At 40.7% G+C, this 21,297-nt stretch overlaps 1 protein-coding gene across 1 annotated transcript in view; it reads right to left on the minus strand.

Moving 5' to 3' along the window:
• Positions 1 to 517: 517 nt before the first annotated feature.
• suclg2 (succinate-CoA ligase GDP-forming subunit beta) overlaps positions 518 to 21,297 on the minus strand; it is a 113,054-nt gene continuing 92,274 nt past the window's right edge. Inside the window, exons 10-11 of the mRNA XM_032513560.1 lie at positions 10,934 to 11,054; positions 518 to 2,455 (exon numbers count right to left, since the gene is read on the minus strand). Of these exons, the coding sequence (XP_032369451.1) occupies positions 2,343 to 2,455; positions 10,934 to 11,054 (234 nt within the window). The 3' untranslated portion in view covers positions 518 to 2,342. The remainder of the gene's footprint in view (positions 2,456 to 10,933; positions 11,055 to 21,297) is intronic.

Raw genomic sequence — 21,297 nt, forward strand, 5'->3', positions numbered from 1 at the left:
CCAAGTCATCCAGTGGGCCTGATTGGATCCTTTGGTGGGCAGGTTCTGGCCCACGGGTTGTCTGTTTGAAAGTCCTGGCTTGACCTATAACAACAAAAATGTATTTAAATGAAACCTATCCTTCTATATAAACTAAATGTGTAACTGATATGTATGTTATAGTTTGAAACTAAATATTTTAGACTATGTAACCCTTAGACTAAACATACAGTAAGTTGACCTAATGCAAAAATGTACAATAGCATGATGCAGCAGCTATATTGACAACTTGAAATTCCAGGAATAAGGACCTACTTTATGTTCTTAGATATTGTTATCTCAACGCTGGACTGTGTTTCTTTGTTTAGGTAGTGGGGTGGGCTCAAAAGCATGGAACTTTACAAACTACAGACATTACATTTATTCTGCAAATTTGCTCTCGTCTTCCTCAGAGTTTTGATTTCCACGTCTCTCCTTCTTTCATCTACCTGTCTATTTCCTTATTCTACGTCAAATTAAAAAATAAATGAGACGGTAGTCTTGAAATATTTCTTTTTAATCTAAAATTATAAACACAGAATTGAAACTGTATTCAGGATATACTGCTAATATACATTCATGATTATAAAAAAGCTACAATAAGTACAATTGCATTTTTCTCACTCTGTATGAAACTACTGCTGGTACTGAAAGATAGTTTACAAAACTCTTAGATTACAAGCAGTCATGAAATAGGCACAGATCTGAACAGTTAACACTCATAGCCATCGATCACTTAACAATTAAGACATGATGTATAAAATTCACAGCGTAGGTACTTCATCCACCTCATTTAATTCACAGATGAGGCATTGGATGGATTCATGGATTCGTTTGTCACTTGGAAAACAGACAGAATAGTGTTAAGTGCCATGAAAATGGATGAGCGTTTCAAAGAACGAGCGGTTTGTACCTTTAAAACTTTAGTGCATAACTTTTTTTATATTAACAAACGTCTGTTACATTCAAGCCATTGCTAAATGAGTTGATACAAAGACTATCAGCTCCACAAAACTCTCTCTGTATTTCTCAGCATGGCTGGTTTTTTTTTATTTTTATTTATTAATTTGATTAGGACAATGCACATTAATGAACATTTCTGTAAATGCGCCAGTTTTCAACTGTAGTCCTACCTAGGATGCATGTTTTTTATGGTGGGAAGAAACTGGAGCACCCAGAGGAAACCCACGCAAACACATGGAGAACATGCAAACTCCACACAGAAAGGCCCGGAACGACCTGGATTCGAACCAAGCACCTTCTTGCTGTGAGGCAGAAGTGCTAACCACTTAGCCACCGTGCTGCGTGACGATGGCGACTTTTGAGCACAGAAACTCGAGTGAAGATAATAATAATGGTTCATGTTTTTCTATCCTCCGTGTTCTCCCTGGCTACAAGTAACTGCGTGGAGGAGGGGTGGGGGCGGTGCGCGATCACGGAAGGCTTGTGTCTTGTGGATGCAACAACAGTGGTGTTATTATTGCTTAGAATTCCTCATTGGGACGACAGAATCTACACACTGCAGCTCTATGACAACACCGTGCCCCATACCCTCATCCGCGCGGTTGCAAGTAGCCAAGGAGGACATGAAGAATAAAAAAGAAACTCTTTAGAAGAGGTAATTACTATCAAATTTTTGAGTGCAAAAGTTTCCAGACGACACCATTTCATGAACATAGCCATGCTGAGAAATACAGAGACAGTTTTATCAGTTTCTGATAGTCTTAATTAGCTTCGTAGCAACTCATTTGGCAATGACTTGAATGTGAGGGATGTTCATTATTATCAAAAAGTTATGCACTAGAGCTTTATGGTGAAAATCTTTATTTAACTTATATTCCATACATATTCCACATTATGCACAGAGTAGGCAGCATCTTTCACCTTGGAAAATGGAATGCACAAAGTGTTGGGTCTCCATCTAATTTCTGACTGAGGTCACTAGAGCGTTCCAGGACCAAGATTATGTTGACAAGCCTGAGAATTAGAGTGATTTATTTCAATTTGTATAAATATAATATAGATTGTGTTTGAAGAATTTAAAAGCAGCTAATTTACACTGCATAGGTGACGTGACTAAAATTTAAATTTTTTAAGGTGTTGAGGTGAAACAGCATCTCAAAAAAACGTAGTTACTGAATTGGCAATGAAAGTATTTTTGGGTAGCTTGTGTTATAACAAAGAAAAGTAAAGGCCAATGAGAGCAAAGGCTTAACGTCCTGGAGGTCTGTATGTGTAAGAAAAGGCTGACGGTGATGATCTGAGACTGCATTAATGTTGGTGATGGGTGGACATGAGCCTGGTGATGTTACACTAAGAGTTTCCTATTTCTTGATGGCAGCCACTGCTTTCTTGGCAGCGTCATCCAGGTTCTCTGCTGCTGTGATGGGCAGGCCGCTCTCGGACAGAATCCTCTTGGCCTCATGGACGTTAGTCCCTAGAAAACACAGGAAAACTCTGTTACAACAGGCAACAACTAAAATGACAAAATCTGGCTTAACAAGGTTGATCCCTGATGTACTGATGATGCACTGATGTAAAAACCACACTGTGTAAAAGACAAAGAGTTCATTTGAAGGAATCAATGCACATGATGACAAATGGATGGAGTTATGGTGGCAGCTTTTGTCTGAATAATGTCAGTGAGGCAATAGGCATTGTGAGTGTGTGTGTGTGTGTGTGTGTGTGGTGTGTGTGTGTGTGTGCGCGTGAGCGTGCCCCTGGCTACAGCAAGGGTCAGGGTAGCAGGTGCTGGGTGATACGGTGGCGTCCATGTCTCGGTAGATCCTCAAAAACCAGTGAGAGAGAGAGAGAGAGAGAGAGAGAGAGAGAGAGAGAGAGAGGAGAGAGAGAGAGAGAGAGGAGAAGAGAGAGAGAGAGAGAGAGAAGAGAGATCCATAGACACTCTCCACAGCACCGAGGCTCTACAGACTGAACTGGCTGCCTCCCAGCGCTACACACTGTGTAGCTAAACACAGGCCGGACATGCCTGTCACAACACAGGGCGGGGTACGCCACAGTGGACGGAAGGACACAAAGAACGCTGGCAGAGAGGGAGTCAATGAGAGGGAGAGAGCAAGAGCGAGAGAGAGAGGGGGGGGAGAGAAAGAAAGAGAGAGAGCAAGAGAGAGAGGGCAATAGAGCAAAAGGTCAAATGAGCAGAATCACCCATGCTGCAGAAACAACAGAAGCCAGCTGTTTATGTGGCATTTACTGATTTCACACATGAAGGTATGATGGCAAAGAATCTGTCTGAGCTCATATCATCATTTCTCTATCCTGTCTGGTCTTGTATTTTTTTTCTACATACACCCCTTCATTTTTGTTTTTTTTCCATGTTCTTATTTTTACTTTATTTTTAACTTCTTATTTACCCATTTATTTAAAAATCTATTGATCTGTAATTTATTCTGCATTTATGCTGCTGCAAAGCCTGTATTCCCCCCTGGGGATCCACAAAGGTTTATCTTTTTTCAAATACTCATTGGGTCATCATATACTTTACCACTGACAAGTTAAACTGCATTGTGTAATCTCATTTGCTTTGTGCTTAAAAGGTATCATCTGAAACCATTTTCAACAAATAAGCACCCTTTTTCAAAACTTGACTGAATTATAATCTGGTTAACTCCTTGTTTACATATTGATAAATGTTATGCCCTACATGTACAGTTGCAACAATTACTCAATCACAACAACAGAATATAATAATACATTATTACAATAATACAATAATTGCACCTCGGTGTATGGTGTCCCTGAATTTAATTGGGCCAAATCTTTGATGTGGAGGTGTGTGTGTGTGTAAACGTATATATGTTTGTACTGTATTTATGTGTGTGTGTGTGTTCATGCTCAGACACTTACAGGTTGACCTTAGCTCTCCTGGCTGGTGTGTAATTAAGACTGCATGATATGTGAATTCTCCGGAGGCCTGGCCACCCTGATCAATAGACCTTTCATGAGGAATTCTATTACCAGCGCCACTTAACGACTAATATTTCATCTCTTTTGTCCAACCCGATAATAAGTGATTCCAGACACATTTCTGCAGGCTCACACTCCAAACAATCAATTCTGCAATGCAATTAATTAGACTAAGAGCAGGAAGAGACCTTGCTCTGGCACATAAACAGGGGATTGGGTGTCCCAAGTCATCGTCTCACTTCTCATCAAATACTGTAGCAAGACTGTGACAAACCTAGTCTCAATGGAGGGGGCGGTGGGCAGTACTGTATGCTTTACATTTAATACGCTGACCCGTGAACTTCATTAGGATTGACCAATCAATAGTCTCATACTGACAGGCTTATTTGTCAGATGATTAAAACAAAGTTGGAGCAATGTTGAAAGAACATAAGATAAAACACCAGGAGAAGCAGCCAAATGAGCCCACAGCAAATACATAATGCAAGAGATTCTCTGAAAAGACAAATATGCCTATGGAACGTGTATATATTACCGAAATAAAGTAAACACCACAAGCATTTCTGCTATTTTTTCATTACATAAATATTCATGAGAAGCAATAGTGTGTGCAACATTGTTAAAACACTGCATCTGTGCTACCTGTGTTATCTATGTTTTGTGTAAGGGGGGAATGGCACATGGTGGGAGTGAGAAAAAAGAGAAGTACATTTACGTGGGCTTTTTCTGTATATGAGTGTGAACTGACTGCAGTTCCACTGTGAGCAGTAGGGAGCACTGATACCTCACAGTAGCAGAGGCAACGACAGAGCCCAGCTGGATAAATCACCACATTACCAGGTTTTTTTGCGAGTGTGAGTGTGTGTGTGTGTGTGTGTGTGTGTGTGTGTGTGTGTGTGTGTGTGTGTGTGTGTGTGTGTGTGAGTGTATGTGTGTGTGTATGTGTATATGTTCAGTATAAGAATGTGTTCACCTGCAGCCACTAGGTGCTGCCAGAGACCTACTCAAGGCCCGGACCCAGACATATACAGTATAAAGCATTCAAACAAAGAAAGACTTTGATTTTAAAAGTAGATTAAAGACTGACCTTTAAAGAAAAGGTAAACAAAGATTTTCACTGTCCCATAGCAGATATACTATCTCCAGGGTTTCATTGGGTTAGGGACGGGCATTGGAATTAGCAATAGCTTTCCTGTGATGCTGTACATTGGAGATTTGTTGCACAAATGGTGTGTCTTAGCATGTGTTCCAATTCAAATAAAACTAAAAATTATTTATCACTGCAAATGAAATCAAAAGTCACTTGCCATTCGGAACTTTTTTTCTACAAACAAGAATCTGGAAAATTGAATTCAATTTTCAAATTAACACAGGCCACTATATTTCAACAACGTAATAAGGCTTGGGGCTGTGCCAATGGCTTGTGCCAAAAAAAGTTCTGTTGACGCCGCAGTAATGCTGGGTAAATCTGTGACTAATTCTGCCTTAACAAACTGAGTTTAGTGAACCTAAATGATGAGAGCAGAAGCCTCGGCCATAGTCTTGGACCTACAGAGTTACTCTGTTTCTCATGATTCCTTGGAGGGATGACACTATACGTGTTTTTATTTTGTTGTACAAAATAAAAGATACATATTGTGAAGCTTTATCATTTATGTAAATCTGTTTCCTGTGGTTGTGAAGTTAGCTTGATACATTTGCTCTGAACTTTTTTTTTTTCAATGAAGCGAGAAGTGTAACTTTTTTCAAAGAAGAAAGAACAGCATATTTCTTTTACAAATGAACACCACTTGAATGCAACACAATGCCCTATCTTGCAATGTTAACAAAAGTGATAAATAATTAGTTCATCCGCCCCGTGATTCTGATCCACTCCCAAATGTACCGGGTTCTTCCTTGACCCATGCTACACCATTCCACCATGTCTCATTAAAATCGGGCCAGTAGCGTTTCAGTAATCCTGTTGACAGACAAACAAACAAACAAACAAACAACCGCCTTCGCGAAGGTAAAAAAAAAACACTTGATTAAGTACACTGAAAGGTTTTGTTGCTATAGTCTTTACTTGGTTTGGAATGTCTAGTGGTCGCTAATGTAAGTAAACCTAAGCTAAACACTCCAACATACGTGAGCCAGTTTGCTGACTCCATGACTCAATCTCTACCTATGCTAGTGTTATGCTATGATTTAGCATTTATCATAGGCCTTTTTCACAGCAGACACTTTGACTTGTCACACAGGTGTTACTAATTACATTAACAATGGATCTGCTTTATTCAAGTGTCCCAGTAAGCCATGACGGTGTGACACAATAATTTTGCCATCATTATTTTTTTAATGTTTTCAACCTGTGCTTTTCCTACTGTGATGTGTCAAAAACAGTAGGGGTGGGAACGTCTAAGCACCTCACGATTCGATTCAGAGGCCAACGATTTGGTTCTAAACCGATTATTATAAAAAAAACAAACTGTATGTACATTTCCATGGGTGATTTAAAAAATAAATACATTTAAATTTGAGTTTTAGATTTTTACATATACAGTATTTGTCACACACACGTTTTAATGAAATGTTTTGTCTACTGAGGATTTTATTGTGTAGTCATTCCATGCTTAAGCTTTAAACATGCTTGAAATTATATTTAAGGGGGGAGAATTAGTTTCTTAGAACATGAAACATGAGGTGGTCAGATGTAATGTGATGTGATAAAGTAGATGAACAGCTGTTGTGTGTTTTGCCAAATTATTGTTTGTATTTCTTATTAGAACATGTGTATATATGCAAAACTTATTTGTTTTCCTTTTGGCCATTTTTGTGTGTTTTTCTTTCTGCACTCTTGCCTAAACTCTAAGTTGTTGTCCATTATCACGTCCTCTTTCAGTCACTTCTGATTTGTACATGTCTGGAGACAGTAACTTTTAAATAAAGATCAACACCTTTTTTTTTTTTAAATAATCGATTATTATCTTATCAGAATTGATTTTCTGAATCATTCTAGAGAGAATCATGATGCATCTAAGAATTGATTATTTTTCCCAGCCCTAGAAAACATTTTATTATCTTGTCACCTTCGGCCACTCTGGCCAGTGTTCAGTAGAACTGGTCCGATGGATGATGGCACCGTCACAACCAACATTGTGGATATAATGTAATCTATGTCAATTTGAAATTTGAACAAATCCTCCCCCCCACCACCAACTGCCAATGATGTCATCGCCCATCTTTGTTGGAAAAAAATGACTTAGTAAAGCTAGTTTGAAATGCATCCCTCATGTACCTGAATCTGTTTTCTGAGAATTGTTGGCAGGTATTCAAAAGTAAAACACAACTGACATTTTCCTTCCAATATTTTTTGGCGCCATGATTGACACCCGACTAGTCTGATGAACTATACTAGGCAGTTGATGTAAAAAATAGAACACTTGATAATATTACTGAATATTAAAGAAGAAAGACACTTTTTAGAGAATTTATGTGACAGTGAGCATCACAGAAAATACCAGTGGCTCTGTGTCTAGCTGCCCCAGTTACCTTGAATAACTGGTGTTAAAACATTTTCTTTTATCACTGAATGTCATCATACTTGTTCTGACTTGGATTTTTAATCCTCATAACAATCAGTAAACAGTGAGAGTTTTTCCCTTCACAGTCTAAAAAGGATGAGGCCTGCTTCTCCCTCCTTCACCATGTGGGTCAAACATCAAATGCTTCTCATTCGAACGCAGAGCAAGATACTCCTGAACGGAGCAGACGCGTTTCCTTTGAAGTGCTTGTCAGTCATTAATAAAAGTGTTCATGTTTCTTATGTTGTCTAGACTCTTTATCAAGAGAAACACACACACTATAGCTAAGCTGATAGCTGGAATATTGAAGCATGTAGGTTTTCAAATGTATTTCATCTATTCTATTTATATACATCACTGTGTGTGTTGTGTGTGTGTGTGTGGTGTGTGTGTGTGTGTGTGTGTGTGTGTGTGTGTGTGTGTGTGTGTGAGGGTGTGTATACACTGTCTGTGTGTACATGCATACCTGTTTATGGCTGTGTAGCTGCAGCAGATAGCTATTTAAACTATGGTGACATAGTTGTGGTGACACACCATCATGACTGAAAGTGTCATCTCAACCTCACTATTCTCATCTCTTTTAAATCAATTCAGTGAAAAAATGGCCGGATCTCCTTTTAAGGTGTAAACAGCCACCACTGTTTGACAGACAGTTGGGAACAGTTCCGTAAATCAAGAGTGCAAATGCTGTCACCTTTTTTCCTGGACCCTGAGGGCTATTCAAGGGGAAATTGCAGCCATCACCCTCATAGAGCAATATGTCCATGTTCATGCTGTGGCCAAAGGGGGCAGTACAGTACTTCCTCATGTATACCTTTCTATCAAAACCTTAAATATTTGTGTGCATATATTAGTGCTGTAGTCAAGACCACCTAAACCAAGACATCACCAAGACCAGAGGGTATCGAGACCGAGACAAGACCAAGACTTTGAGCGGCTGAGACCAAGTCAAGATGAAGACCAAGACGTGGCGAGACCGAGACAAGACCAAGACCAGATTTGTGTTCGACAGCCAGAACTAGAACTTCTTCTCCTGTCTCCCGCATTCACTTTCTTGGGAGTACGTGTAAAGGGGTCAGGGAGAGGGGGGGGGGTTTATGGTAAAAAATGTCAAATTAGATATGAGTTAAATTATTGGTTGCATTTGCAAGTTTTAAGACATAAATCAGACAATGCATTTTCAGGAAATCCCTGTCGTTGTGATCTTAAACGGTTTTAAAATAAAATCCAGAGTCCTCTTAGTCCTAGACCAAGTCAAGACCGAGTAAAAATGCGGTTGATTCCGTGACGAGCCCTTCAAAAAGTGGTCTTAAGACCGATAGAGTACTACAACACTCGTATGTGTCTATATACGTTCTGTGCTGAATCTGTTGCATACATTTGCAATAAAATGCTAATTCTGTAGCCAAAAAAAACTGGTGTATTTTATGGCGTTTTTCCACAGCATGGTATCTACTCGACTATACTCGCCTTTTTTGTTTTTCCATTACGAAAAAACGTCCCTGGCCTTCTGGCTGTGGCAACACGCCGAGAATCAAAAACAACACACCTTTAACGCTTTTGTGTGTGTCGCGTTAGGTCACGGCAGTTTCCTGCTATGACGACGATAATCTGCAATGGAAACAGGAGGACGGGGCACCGCGGTCGAGTCCAGCCGAGGCGAGGCGAGTTGAGCAGGTACCATTAATGGAAAAACACCATTAGTTGGACTCTCTATCAGCCCACACATAAAGCAACCCTATCAACTAATTCAACCATATCAGCATCTAGTGAACATGGCCCTCCTCCACATATGGGAATACATAACTCCCCACCAATGTAATCATCCTAGGCTTTTTAAAAGAGCTTCCCCAATTAAAAGTGTGGCAGTTAATCCATTCTGATCCTGTTGAAGAGCGCTGGGCTGTTCTCACTGCCCTGCGGTCAGCCTAGCAAGCTGAGCTGATTGATTCTGAACCAATCTTCTCCACAAGACTGCGGCCCAGGATGTAATGACCCATAGCTAAAGCTTGGATTAGGCCCAGGCCAGGAAAACGTGGTTGGACCAACCGCCAGCAGTGACCTTCTGGACTCAGCCTGTTTGTGAGTCAGGTTGATTTACATGGCCTATGGCATAAGAAATGTGTGGTGACCAATTAAGGGTTTGTTTTTTTTGCAAATCCAGTCATTTCTTTCAGCAGTTGTGTACTCACTCTTCAGCCCTGTGGTCAATTGGCAACATGAAGACAGACAGTGGATATAAATTACACAAATGCCCATTTTGCTCTCTAGGTGTGTTTGTCTATAGGTCTCATTTGACTGAGAACAAAACCTTTAGATGTTAATATAACAATTAAAGTTCTCAATTGACAGCCATGTCTATACTGCACTGTAGTGCCTTGGTGCACAGTTGGGTTCTAGAAACAGCTTACACACCCTGACCTACAAACCATAGTAACAGTGTGTGTGAGGACATACAGTGTAAGGTGCTGAGGGCTAGCGGGCGGGGGGGGCGGGCGCACGAACACACGCACACACTTTTTTTGCTCTGGACACACTACTCAGCAGGATCTTGACAATTAAGCTAACCACCAACTGGCCCCGTGCCTCCGGAAGTCAACGCTGACCCCCCATTATTAGCATATACAGGTGAAAGGTGAGCCAATCAGTGCCATCTCTACAGTTTTTCTGGCTGGTGCTAATGATGGGTGCGGCAAAATGTGACAGGTAAGAGAAATGCACTGCTGTTCTTACTGGAACACTAGGCCACGATGAAGATGGAAAAGCTCCAGAGAGTAAAGCAGCAGTAATAATGAACAATAGCTCCAGAGTTGAAAACAAGGTGGAAAGGAGGTCATTTAAATCCTGCAGCACACAATCAATTACACTTTTAAGTGATGTTATATACATTTGCCACTTCAAAACAGTAACTAAATACATTTAAAATCAGATATAACTGGCTACATTATTTTTGTGTTTGTATGCTTTATTCCATTGAAACTGAAGCTAGTGGCCATATGATTAGTAGGTGGGGCTAGTGGTCAAAAAAGGAAACATTTGTAGACATGATGAATAAAAGCATAGGCTTTCTTAAATAAAGTTAGAGATTGGCTGAACCCCAGTCTGTCAGCATAATGCCTCTGCTGGTGCTACCTGGGCCTTAAGATGTACAGTATGTCATATGAAGGCAAACAGCTCATCAAGATGATTGACAAGTGCTGTAGGTGGAAATTTCATTTTAAATTGCAGCTTTAAGGCCAGTGTCATTTATACAGCATCATCAAATCCTCATTAAGATCAAATGCTTTAAATCCTGGCTAGATCGAGATCAATGGTCGACGTTTCTGATGGGTATGATGCACATATCAGTGGGGGCCAGCTTGGTAAAGGGCTAGACAGGCTAAACCTAGATTTGTGTGTGTGTGTGTGTGTGTGTGTATTCGTACCTTCAAGCCTGACCACCAGTGGCACCTTTAGCTCCAGCTCTCTACAGGCCTTGGTGATACCGTTGGCGATGATAGCACAGTTGACAATCCCACCAAAGATGTTGACAAGGATGGCCTCAACCTGTGAAAGAAGAGAATGATTAAATGATTAAATCATGTGGAAAAATGTAAGGTGTTGTGCAAAAGATGTACATTTGCCATGTCCAACATTTATTATGATTGGTGAACGAAGTTTGTCCAAACTGAAGCACAAAAAAGTCAACCATTAACAAATCCTTGGCAAAGTTCTCACAGTGGAAATACATCAGTGCAAAACTAAGTGCTACAAGATTGAAATCTCACTACTAAAGGAAAACATTCCGTACAGCAGCTTCACCACCAACTTTGTGTGCAATACATTGTGCACCCGAGGGCTTGGACGGTTACCGCATTACCATGGTCATGTGACGCCTCCTGCGGATCTGAGCACGTCACCGTCATCACCACAAAAAAACAAACATGCTTGCACGTGTGCACGTTGTGTCTAATGACATGGAATAATTGATTCTAGTGACATGGATTGTATCTGATGACATTGTGTCTTACATGGATTTAAGGTTTTCTAAAGAAAACTTATCCGCAAAAAATGGAGCAAACCCAACCTTTTGTGAGTTGGGGAACGCAGTGTTCCATGACACATAACAGTCCATTCCTGTTGACTATTAGGCCTAAATATACAAGAGTAACCTGTGTAATGTCCTTGCCTTTCCCACCATGTATTACAGAAGGAGAGGCAAAGATGTTTCTGTTCTCAGCTGAGGTAGACACATTAACGTTACAGCTGCAGTGTTTACCATTGTCATTGCCCAATGTAAGGCGAGTGCAGATTTATGTCGCGCATGTGTCAGTTTGCGACGAGTGAAGCTGTGAGTTGTGCATGCGTCACTTTGCGACAAGTAGCATATAAGATGCTAACGAGAGACTTCTGTTATGTCAATACAGTAAAAATTGACCTACTTAAAGTTTGTACACTGCTGGCTACAAGTTAGCAGTCAAACACAACAAAGGCTGTCAGTTGAATGGGGTTTTAAGCTAACGTTAGCAATCAATCAATCATAGATAGCTGAAATGTTTTTGAAATGACTGCTAGCTTTACTACAAGCTAGCAATGAAACACAACAAAGGTGAACACTTGAATGGCGTTTTGAGCTAACCTTAGCAATCAAAAAATAAGAATTAGCTAAAACGTTTTTGAAATGATTCCCGTGTTATGTTATTGTTTGTAATGACAAAAGTTTATTATTTCATGGAATTCACAAGTTTCAGTGTGATAGACCATTTAAATCTAGGCGTGCGCAACTAACATCTCCACTCGACCAGAGTCGGTCTGACTCGACTCTTATCGGGGTATGCCGTAAACCGTTTACATTGGCGCATACGCGACTCAAATCTGCACTCGCCTCACATTGGGCAGTGACAACTAGTGGTGGGCGATACTGCAAAATTTGGTATCGATCCGATACCAAATACATATAGGGTCCGTATTGCCGATACCAATACGATACTTTTTACTTAAAAAAATACTTTTGTGTAGGGGAGAGCATTTCATTATTTCGGAGGTAAATGAATGATCAATTCTTTAGGCATTATTTTTTTATTAACGTATTGAAGTGCACAAAATTATTAGTTATTAGGCACTGTAGAATGAATACAGCGAGTCGCTGCTCCTCTGCGCGTTGTGTCAGTGAGTCACGTGACGACACAACAACGAATCACAACAGAGGAGCAGGAGGGGGAGGAGGAGCAATGTGGGCCAAGATGTGAAAGCGGCGTTTGCTCAGGAAGGTGGAAGACACAAGTATAGTGAACGTAGAGGAGAAATATCTAAATTAAAATATCGATTCAATTACAGTTGTATCGATCAAATACCAATACCAGCGTTGGCATCGATACTATCGATATTTAGATCGATCCGCCCACCCCTAGTGACAACCATTGCACATTAGTCTAGCAGCTAGCAGAGTGTCCTGTTTATAGCTTTATACCGATAAAATGGCACTGTTGAATTTCAGCCTGCAGGCACGTTTTGTAGCCTACAACAGAGCGGCTGATACTGGTAGAAGGAGCAAAAATGTTGTGAACTGCCGAGTCGTTGTTTGGGGGAAACGCCATTCACTTCACCGGCAGTATTGGCAATAGATAAAGCCACTGTGTCTTGAGAAGCTCTAGTTTTGTTGTTTTATAGTTCACTTTTAACTCACTTCACATCGACTTTGCTATCTCTTTTTCGTCTCTCTTTTCCTCTCAGCGGCACTCATACCGCTCGCTCTCCTTGTGCAAGGCACCCTGCCATTCTTGCTCTGACTTAGCTACGCTACTCTCGTAAGGGAGTTGCGGCATTATCGTGGGAATTTCTTGCTTTTCAATCGCGGTAAAAAAAAAAAAAATCATACTATCCCAGCCCTAACACCCAGCGGCTATGCACCCCAAGGCTATACAACACTGTCACACTAGAGGCAGAATAAAGTCATTATTGGTGAAATTAAGAGGGCAGCACTGGCGCCAAATAATAAAGCAATATTTCAATGGGAAGAGGTGGCATGAAAAACAAAAGAAGCTACACACCTGGCTGGTTTCCAAACCTTTGAAATGTGTTTGAGCCATTTATCATTTTTATCCTTAACACTGACTGGCTGGTAAAAGACTAACATGGAATCAAGTACACACATAGTTCTCACTCAGCTAGTGACTCAATTTAACATTTAATAGCTATCATTCGCAAATGTTAAAATGTCCATTTCTTTCACAATTTCACATTTCCCAAACACCTATTAAGAACAAACCTTTGAGATTTGAACCCACCGAGCTGTGCCAAACAAACAAACAATCTCTCAGTCTCTAATGTTCAGTTCAGCTGTCTTGCAGTTTCTTTGTAACTTTCTTAAAAATGAGCACGAAACTGATATCACAAGTAGTGAAGCAAAACAGCTAGTGTGTGTGTGTGCATGCACACGTGTGTTTGTGTGTGTGCAATTACTCTAACAATCTAGCACTTGGTAATTACCCTGGCTAGCTCAGTGAAAAAGTAGACAGAGCACACAGGATTAATCCTGCATGTTTGTTTATAATCACTGCTAATCTGTTAGCGCCGATTTGGATGAGCAGCTTGTGGGTGTGTGTGTGCCCGTTGTGAATGTTTTCAGTGTGTGGTAATGATGTTTATAGGGAGAGGAGATCAAGGACTTGGATAGCGTTCAGAGCGACAGCCAAGGCACTGTCCTCTGTATGCTATCCAAATAAGCATCTCCTTATAAACAGCAGAGAGAAGACCAGGAGAGAGCACCAAAACAAATACAGATGTAGGCAGCATCCTAAAGACTCAGACGTCCCACAAAGAAATTGAGCAAGTCGTTAGGCCAACACAGAGAACTGTTTCATGGTGATTAAGTATGTCACACAGGCATGTGATCAGGAATGCCAAAAACAAGGGGAAAAAGCCAGCAAACATTAGCCCGAAACTGGAAATGAACATGACTTAGATGTTCAAATGAAAAACAAAGAAAAGACAAAATGAATCATGACCTCCACATTCTGCATGTAATAATACATGATGAGGTGTTCTAATTAATTTACATAATGTATGAGGTGGAGGCAAAGAATGCGAGTCCTTTTTTTCTAAATTAGGACACATCCGATTGCATTTTCTCCCTTTTACTATGGCCACTTAACAAAGACAAAAGGTAGGGTGTTCTCAAGATATCCATTTTGGTAAGCTTGTTAATTTAAACTAGGCTATGGTCATTTAATTAGAGAGTTAACATTGTCTCTATGACTGTTTGCACAACATCCTGTGCTCATTCAGACCAATTACTAAACCCTTGAACAAAGTTGTGCCAAATTATTGTATCAATTCTGATAACATGGGAGTCATTTTTTGAAAAATGTAATTGCTTTTGCAAAAAGGTATATATTTGTATTAGTGCATTACAGTGTCTGTCATATGTTTACCCTCTTAATTAGAATCAAGTGCATGTGTGTAGGAGGGCATTGGCGACGATACGTGGTAGGTGGTAGAGGGATGAAGTTGCGTGAAGTTATGGAAACATCACTCCGCCAGTTGTCGAACCTCCTCCCTGTAGGCTCTTTTGATGTTTTACTGCTTAATAAAAAGAGATGTATTTATAAAAGAATTGTCATATGAAAGCTGCAGAGGTATTCTGACTTTTAAGTCCTTAGTATAGGTCAAGCGCGAATAAACACTGGATCCTACATTTCCCACAATACAACTAAATAGTGTCTTTCGCTAGATGCTCTCTGCTCGGTAAATGCTTCTTTCAAACTCCACTTTCTGCTAAAACATGGAAGACATGAGCGCAATCTTAGAAAACCCTGATGACTTCAGCAGGGTAATTTCCTTAGACTGCAAAAAGCCTTACAAAGAGCCACTGCTGACATTATACAACTGTTTTCTCATGATGTACAGCACTTCTCGTGACAAGTTAACTTATCTTTATGCGTACACTTGGTGGAGTGCCCCTTTAATTTTTAATAGTGGCTATGAGTGAAGAAGACACATTGCCACCCTGGTGGACAAGAAAGAAAATATTCTATTCTTTGTAAGACAAGTCAAGCCTAAAGGTATCCATGTTGTTAATTTCTAAATGGGACTGATTCTACACTACTGATGCAAATCTGCTTCCAGTACACAGTCACCACACACTGATGTGCATGACCTAAGCGTTGAACGGCAAATCCAACAGGCATGAATGTGGGTTTTATAGCTTCCAGGTGCACAGCCAGCCACACACACACGCACACACACCACACACGCACGCACACACACACACACACACACACACACACACACACACACACACACCACACACACACAACACACACACACACACACACCACACACACACACACACACACACACACACACACACACCAAAAAGCTGTGTTAACACACTTTTTAAAGAAAATTACAGTATGAGTGATATAGCCTACTCAATGGCCGGTGTGAATGTACATACATGTGTAAAGAGTGGCATACGGTGAGAGTTTGCAGTAAGAGAAAAGCAGATGGAAAGAGGTGTGTAATGGTACTGACATGTTGGTTCTTAAACCTCAGCCGTGTAACAAACAGTTTCTCTGACAACCTGTTACTGTAGGTGTGATCTGCAGTTCACAGTGAGTGTGTGTGTGTGTGTGTGTGTGTGTGTGTGTGGTGTGTCTATATTCTCGGCTGCTTGAGGGCACACGTGTTAGTGTGTGCTGCCCCACTGTCCTGTGCAGGTGTGGGCCACAGAAGGGGCACAAGGCCAACATTACCACTGCCACTTTGAATTTGTGCACAGCCAGTTGAAAAAAAAGTGGAAAAAAAAACATACCTTAGATTAGATAATAACTTAGATTAGATAATTGGAGGAAGTGATTGTAGTTGTATTACTAGCACATGCACAATGCATTAACAACAGTTATATAGTAGACACTGAGCCATAGCACAGGACAGCATAAGACACCACTTTATGATGCTAATGTATTTGTCAAGGGTGACTATACAACATCCTGTGTTTTGACTCAAATTCACACACACACACACACACACATAAACAAGTATCCGGCCCCCACTGGGGGGCAGCAGAGATTTAGATGCCTTTTTGCAGCCTCACTAGAGAAGACTCTATTCTCGCCCTATTTGCAGTCCATTTTTCAACTCTGTCTCTATTGGGAAGAACCATTTTTCTTTCATTCATGCGTCTCCTATTGACAGCCATGTATATTAATGATACATAAGACATGATTTATGTCGTTTGGCAAAGAAGTAAATGCTGTTTATAGAAATATGGATGTGGTGAGGACTGAGTTGCACTTTTTTGCAAGTTTTTTTTCTTCTTATAATTTGTATAGTTTAGGTTTACAAGCAAGTGTACAGCCTAAGGAATATTATTATTGCTGTCCAAACCAACAACACGTTTGATGAAATTATCTACCTTATCTATCTTTTTGCCTTCACTTATGCCTATTCCAATTATAGGTTACAGATCCAAAGCTACAACACCACACACAACCACCTCACTGCAATTTGAAGTAAGATAATGTGTTTAAATACTTTATTATCACCCTTAAACTAAAAATATGCAGGGACAGAGGTAAAAGAGGAGGTCAAAGAAAAAGAGGAGGTACAGAAGTAGAAATTATTTTTTTTAAATTAAAAACTAATTAAATTGTCTCCTAGAACAGCTCATTCAGTTCTAAAATGTAATATATACTTTTGGTCAAGGTATTTAGCCCTTTTGAGGTAGAACTGTGCAGTGAACATTTGTTATACAATATACATGGCTTCTTTTTAGCAAGGTACTGGTCTGTTTGGGGTTAAAATGCCACAATGATGAACTGGCTGGAAAAATGGGAGCCAAATCTAGGGTCAATCTGGTTTGATGCCCTCTCCAATCAAAAGTCTAACACTACTCTGCTCCATTCAGCTCACAGAGGCTCAGAAATCCAGCCTTATGGTATAAAATAGCATTGCACACTCCAATCAGTCTAAAATCTCCAACGTCTCACACTGGAGCATTTTAGCTCCGCTCACAGAACCGACCACTGCCTCTTTCCTTAAAAGGTCCCATGACATGGTGCTCTCCGGATGCTTTTTTATAGACCTTAGTGGTCCCCTAACACCATATCTGAAGTCTCTTACCCAAAATTCAGCTTTGGTGCAGAATTACAGCCACTAGAGCCAGTCCCACAATGAGCTTTCCTTAGTATGTGCCATTTCTGAGTTCTGAGTTTTTGAGCTTTTAAGGAGGAGAGAGGGGGGGCAAGCTGGAGGCTGGGGGTGTGGCCTCGACCAACTGCCACTTTGCTGTCTCTCGCCATGATATGTCTGTCTCTCATGGGTGGGCCAAATTCTCTGGGCGTGCAAAGCAGAGAAAGGGGAGGTAATCAGACCATCTGAGCTTTCATTTTCTCAAAAGGCAGAGCAGGATACCCAGGGCTTGGTTTACACCTATCATCATTTCTAGCCATTGGGGGACCACAGACAGGCTGGTGGGGATGCATATTAATGTTAAAAAAAACTCATAAAGTGAAATTTTCATGCCATGGGAACTTAAAAGACGTTCATTTAAGGTGAGCTTACTTGGCAGTGGGGTGGATTTCTTTCATCAGAGCTCAGCATAAGGCATCAGGTAGAATGTGCAAGGTTGCTCTTTTTTTAGAGGATCTTTGTGTGTTCTTTCAGGCAGTGTTACGGCATGAGCCGGTGCCTTCTACCTGGGTGCCGGTGAAAGGATTCAAATTTTACAAAATAGGATCATTGCTGCCGGCATTCTGATATCCTGCCAAGGCTTTTTTGCGTCAAAGTCAAAAACAGGCCTTCCCAAGGATAACAGGCTTTTCTGCCTGCTATTATATGCCCCACTAAGTGCATTCAGGACATGGAAGAAATGTAACCCAGACAATTTGACATGCTCACGTGGCCCTGTATTGTACTTCTCCTGTGTTTTCATGTGTCTTGGATGCACGTTAGACAGAATGTGTGCATTGTTATTGTGGACAAAGAAATGGCAGATTATAAAACAAACTATATATCGATCTGTATGGACTGAAATATAAAGACAACATTGGAAAACATGTTCAGAAAGTCTTCATTTTCCTTCCATAGACTGATAAATAGCAAACAAAAATGATGTACTTCTTTCCTCCAAGTTTCAACCCAGGGGGGAATAAAAGCATTGTATTCCCTCTCATTCTGCACAACTCCAAGTCACGAGTTGCTCGCGCGTTGCTGAATTATCACTCAAATACACATTTTCATGCCCATACCACTGTTAAGCGCTGCGCTAATCTCTCTGCAGGAAAGAAAGAAAAGGGAAACCATCTTGTTTCCTTTGTTACCAGCAAGCAGATAGCTGTAGAAAAAGGCAGGACTGGAGATGGTTGTGTGTCTCTCTGTGGCCTATTAAGGGCAATTGTTCTGTCTTATCTACTGGAGACAGCCTGTTCTGTTGTCGCCTTCTTTGGCAGGCCTTGTTTATTTGTTTTCAATCTGCTGGCAGCCCCATGCTCTGCCCTGGGGCCACAGGTTAACATGCACAGCTTCCAAATCAAGGCAAGCTTGCTGTTTCTAATCACATATCTTGGAAGGATGGGACAGCTGTTGGTGAGAAACGATTATTTTGTTTTTGTTCTAGTTTTAAGTAAGACAGGAGGAGTAGTCACCTTTCATATTGCATCTGAACAAGAAAATACTAGGGATGCATGATATTAAATTTTGGCCAATATTTAATATGCCAATATTTTCAAACTCATTTTGGCCGATACATACACATTTTTCCCCTGATATACAGTATATACACTTTCATGTTACTGAAGAAAAATCCAAGTATCTCTCCTGTACTACCTTTACCTTATTACACTCATGTGTTGTAGACAAGGCAACACACAAGACAAACTACATTTGATTCTATCATAAATGTATCATTTTAAACATGTAGACAGACATTCACCCCTGAAAAACAGGTCAATTATTTCACTTGGAGGAGAATAAAAAATATGACAGTGCCACATTTTATTTTTAAGTTCAGACTTCAAACTTCAGTCATCAGGAGAAAAATCAATACAAATACAAAATAATAATCTAATCACAATCATAATCTCCTATTAAAGGTCTGCCAATTGCTTCCCTGACATAGTAGTTGACATTGTACTGAAACTTGGTTGTGGTCAATAGCACAAAAGAACCGTGCACCGGCATTGCAAGCTCTTTCTGTACATATTATAGCCGACTGTATGCCAGAGGGAGAGCTTGAAATGTCCAACTATTCTCCTTTCCACGGCCACAACATCCGCCACGCTGCGCTGAATCAGGACACCTTCATGCACTGCCAGTTGCAGAGTGTGTGGCATGCATGGTAGACTTGCAACACCAAACTCCACCATAGCTTTGGCCATGTTACCAGCATTGTCACGTAGCATGACATGCGCTCATTCACTTTCTATTTTCCAAACATATCAAATGTGGATGCAATTGCTGCTGCTGTGTGAGAACCGATGCACTCCTGTGAGTGTTAGACTGCTTTTTTAAGGGTGAAGCCTTCGTCTATCCACTGGGCAGTGAGGCTCAACATGCTAACAGGACTCATGCTTGATGTCCAAATGCCTGGGGTGAAGCTAATATGACTAACGCCGGCGAGGAGCTTTTCAATGTGACTGGTGACAACACTCTGGAAATCAGGTAAGGCCACATGAGAAAAGTAGCGCCGGCTAGGCACAGCACACCGATTTAGCGTTTATTGGCTGATTCCAATGTCATGCCGATATCATCGTGCTAGAAAATACTGATCTAAGCCACCCACCATTTACTTAATATGATGGGACAGCCAAAATGGACAAGATAACTAGATACTGTATATCTGGACCCATGACAAACTCATGTAAGTATTGAATACACATTTTCCTTACACAAAGCAAAGACTGTGTTTGTATCAAATTATCACTGCAGATCATTGTTGATACGTGTTTGAATAGAATGATAAAAAATGTGTACTTCTTACGTTCCTGTACTTGTTTGTCTACACAAATAAGCACTGCCCTGCCTATTTACAAACGATAATGGAAAACACTCTCACAACACAGCATTCAGACTTAGACACAGCAGATCGTTTCTTAGAATCATCTCATTCATAGAAATTGCTCACACTGTAATTGTGCTTCATGTCACAGCAGAAAGATAAGGCTGTGTGGATGAAAGGAAGCGCAAGATTTCATGTGTTCTTTGTCCTATGTGTAAGGAGCATCAAATGATTAAGGCAACCCATGCAAAAAAGATGTTCCTATAGCAATCTTTTATGCTACGTTTACTTCTTTGAGCATCAATTTTGTCAAACCGGGGAGCTATTTTGCATGTGCATATCTATTCTTAGAGAGGATACAGAACAAAAAAGAGAGAATGACAAAAATACAGACTGAGGGAAAAGAGGGTCTTGAAGTCAGAGAGTGAGGCGAAGTGAAACAGATGGAAGAAGAGAGATGGAGAAGAAAAGAAACGGAGAGAGCTGATGGGAAGTGGTGCGGTCCCTGGCTTCTATTGAAGGCTAGGATTGGCTCTGGCAAGGAGGGATAAGAGGGAAATAATTATCCGGCCTGCTGAAGCATGACAGCCCCTTCTTGAGACTGCAGAGAGACAGACTGAGCATTATGTCAAAGATTAGCCATGTCACCGGTGGAGACACCTCTTGACAGACAGTGGCATTTGAAGTTTCACTTGACAGTAAAAACCAACCAAAATGGGTAGCTAGATATCTGATCGATGCCAGGTGGAGACAATGTTTCATCTGGAGGATATATGTAAACCCTAAACTCAGTCTACCATCCACATTACC

Source organism: Etheostoma spectabile, chromosome 4, assembly GCF_008692095.1.
Source record: "Etheostoma spectabile isolate EspeVRDwgs_2016 chromosome 4, UIUC_Espe_1.0, whole genome shotgun sequence".
NCBI classification, from domain to species: domain Eukaryota; kingdom Metazoa; phylum Chordata; class Actinopteri; order Perciformes; family Percidae; genus Etheostoma; species Etheostoma spectabile.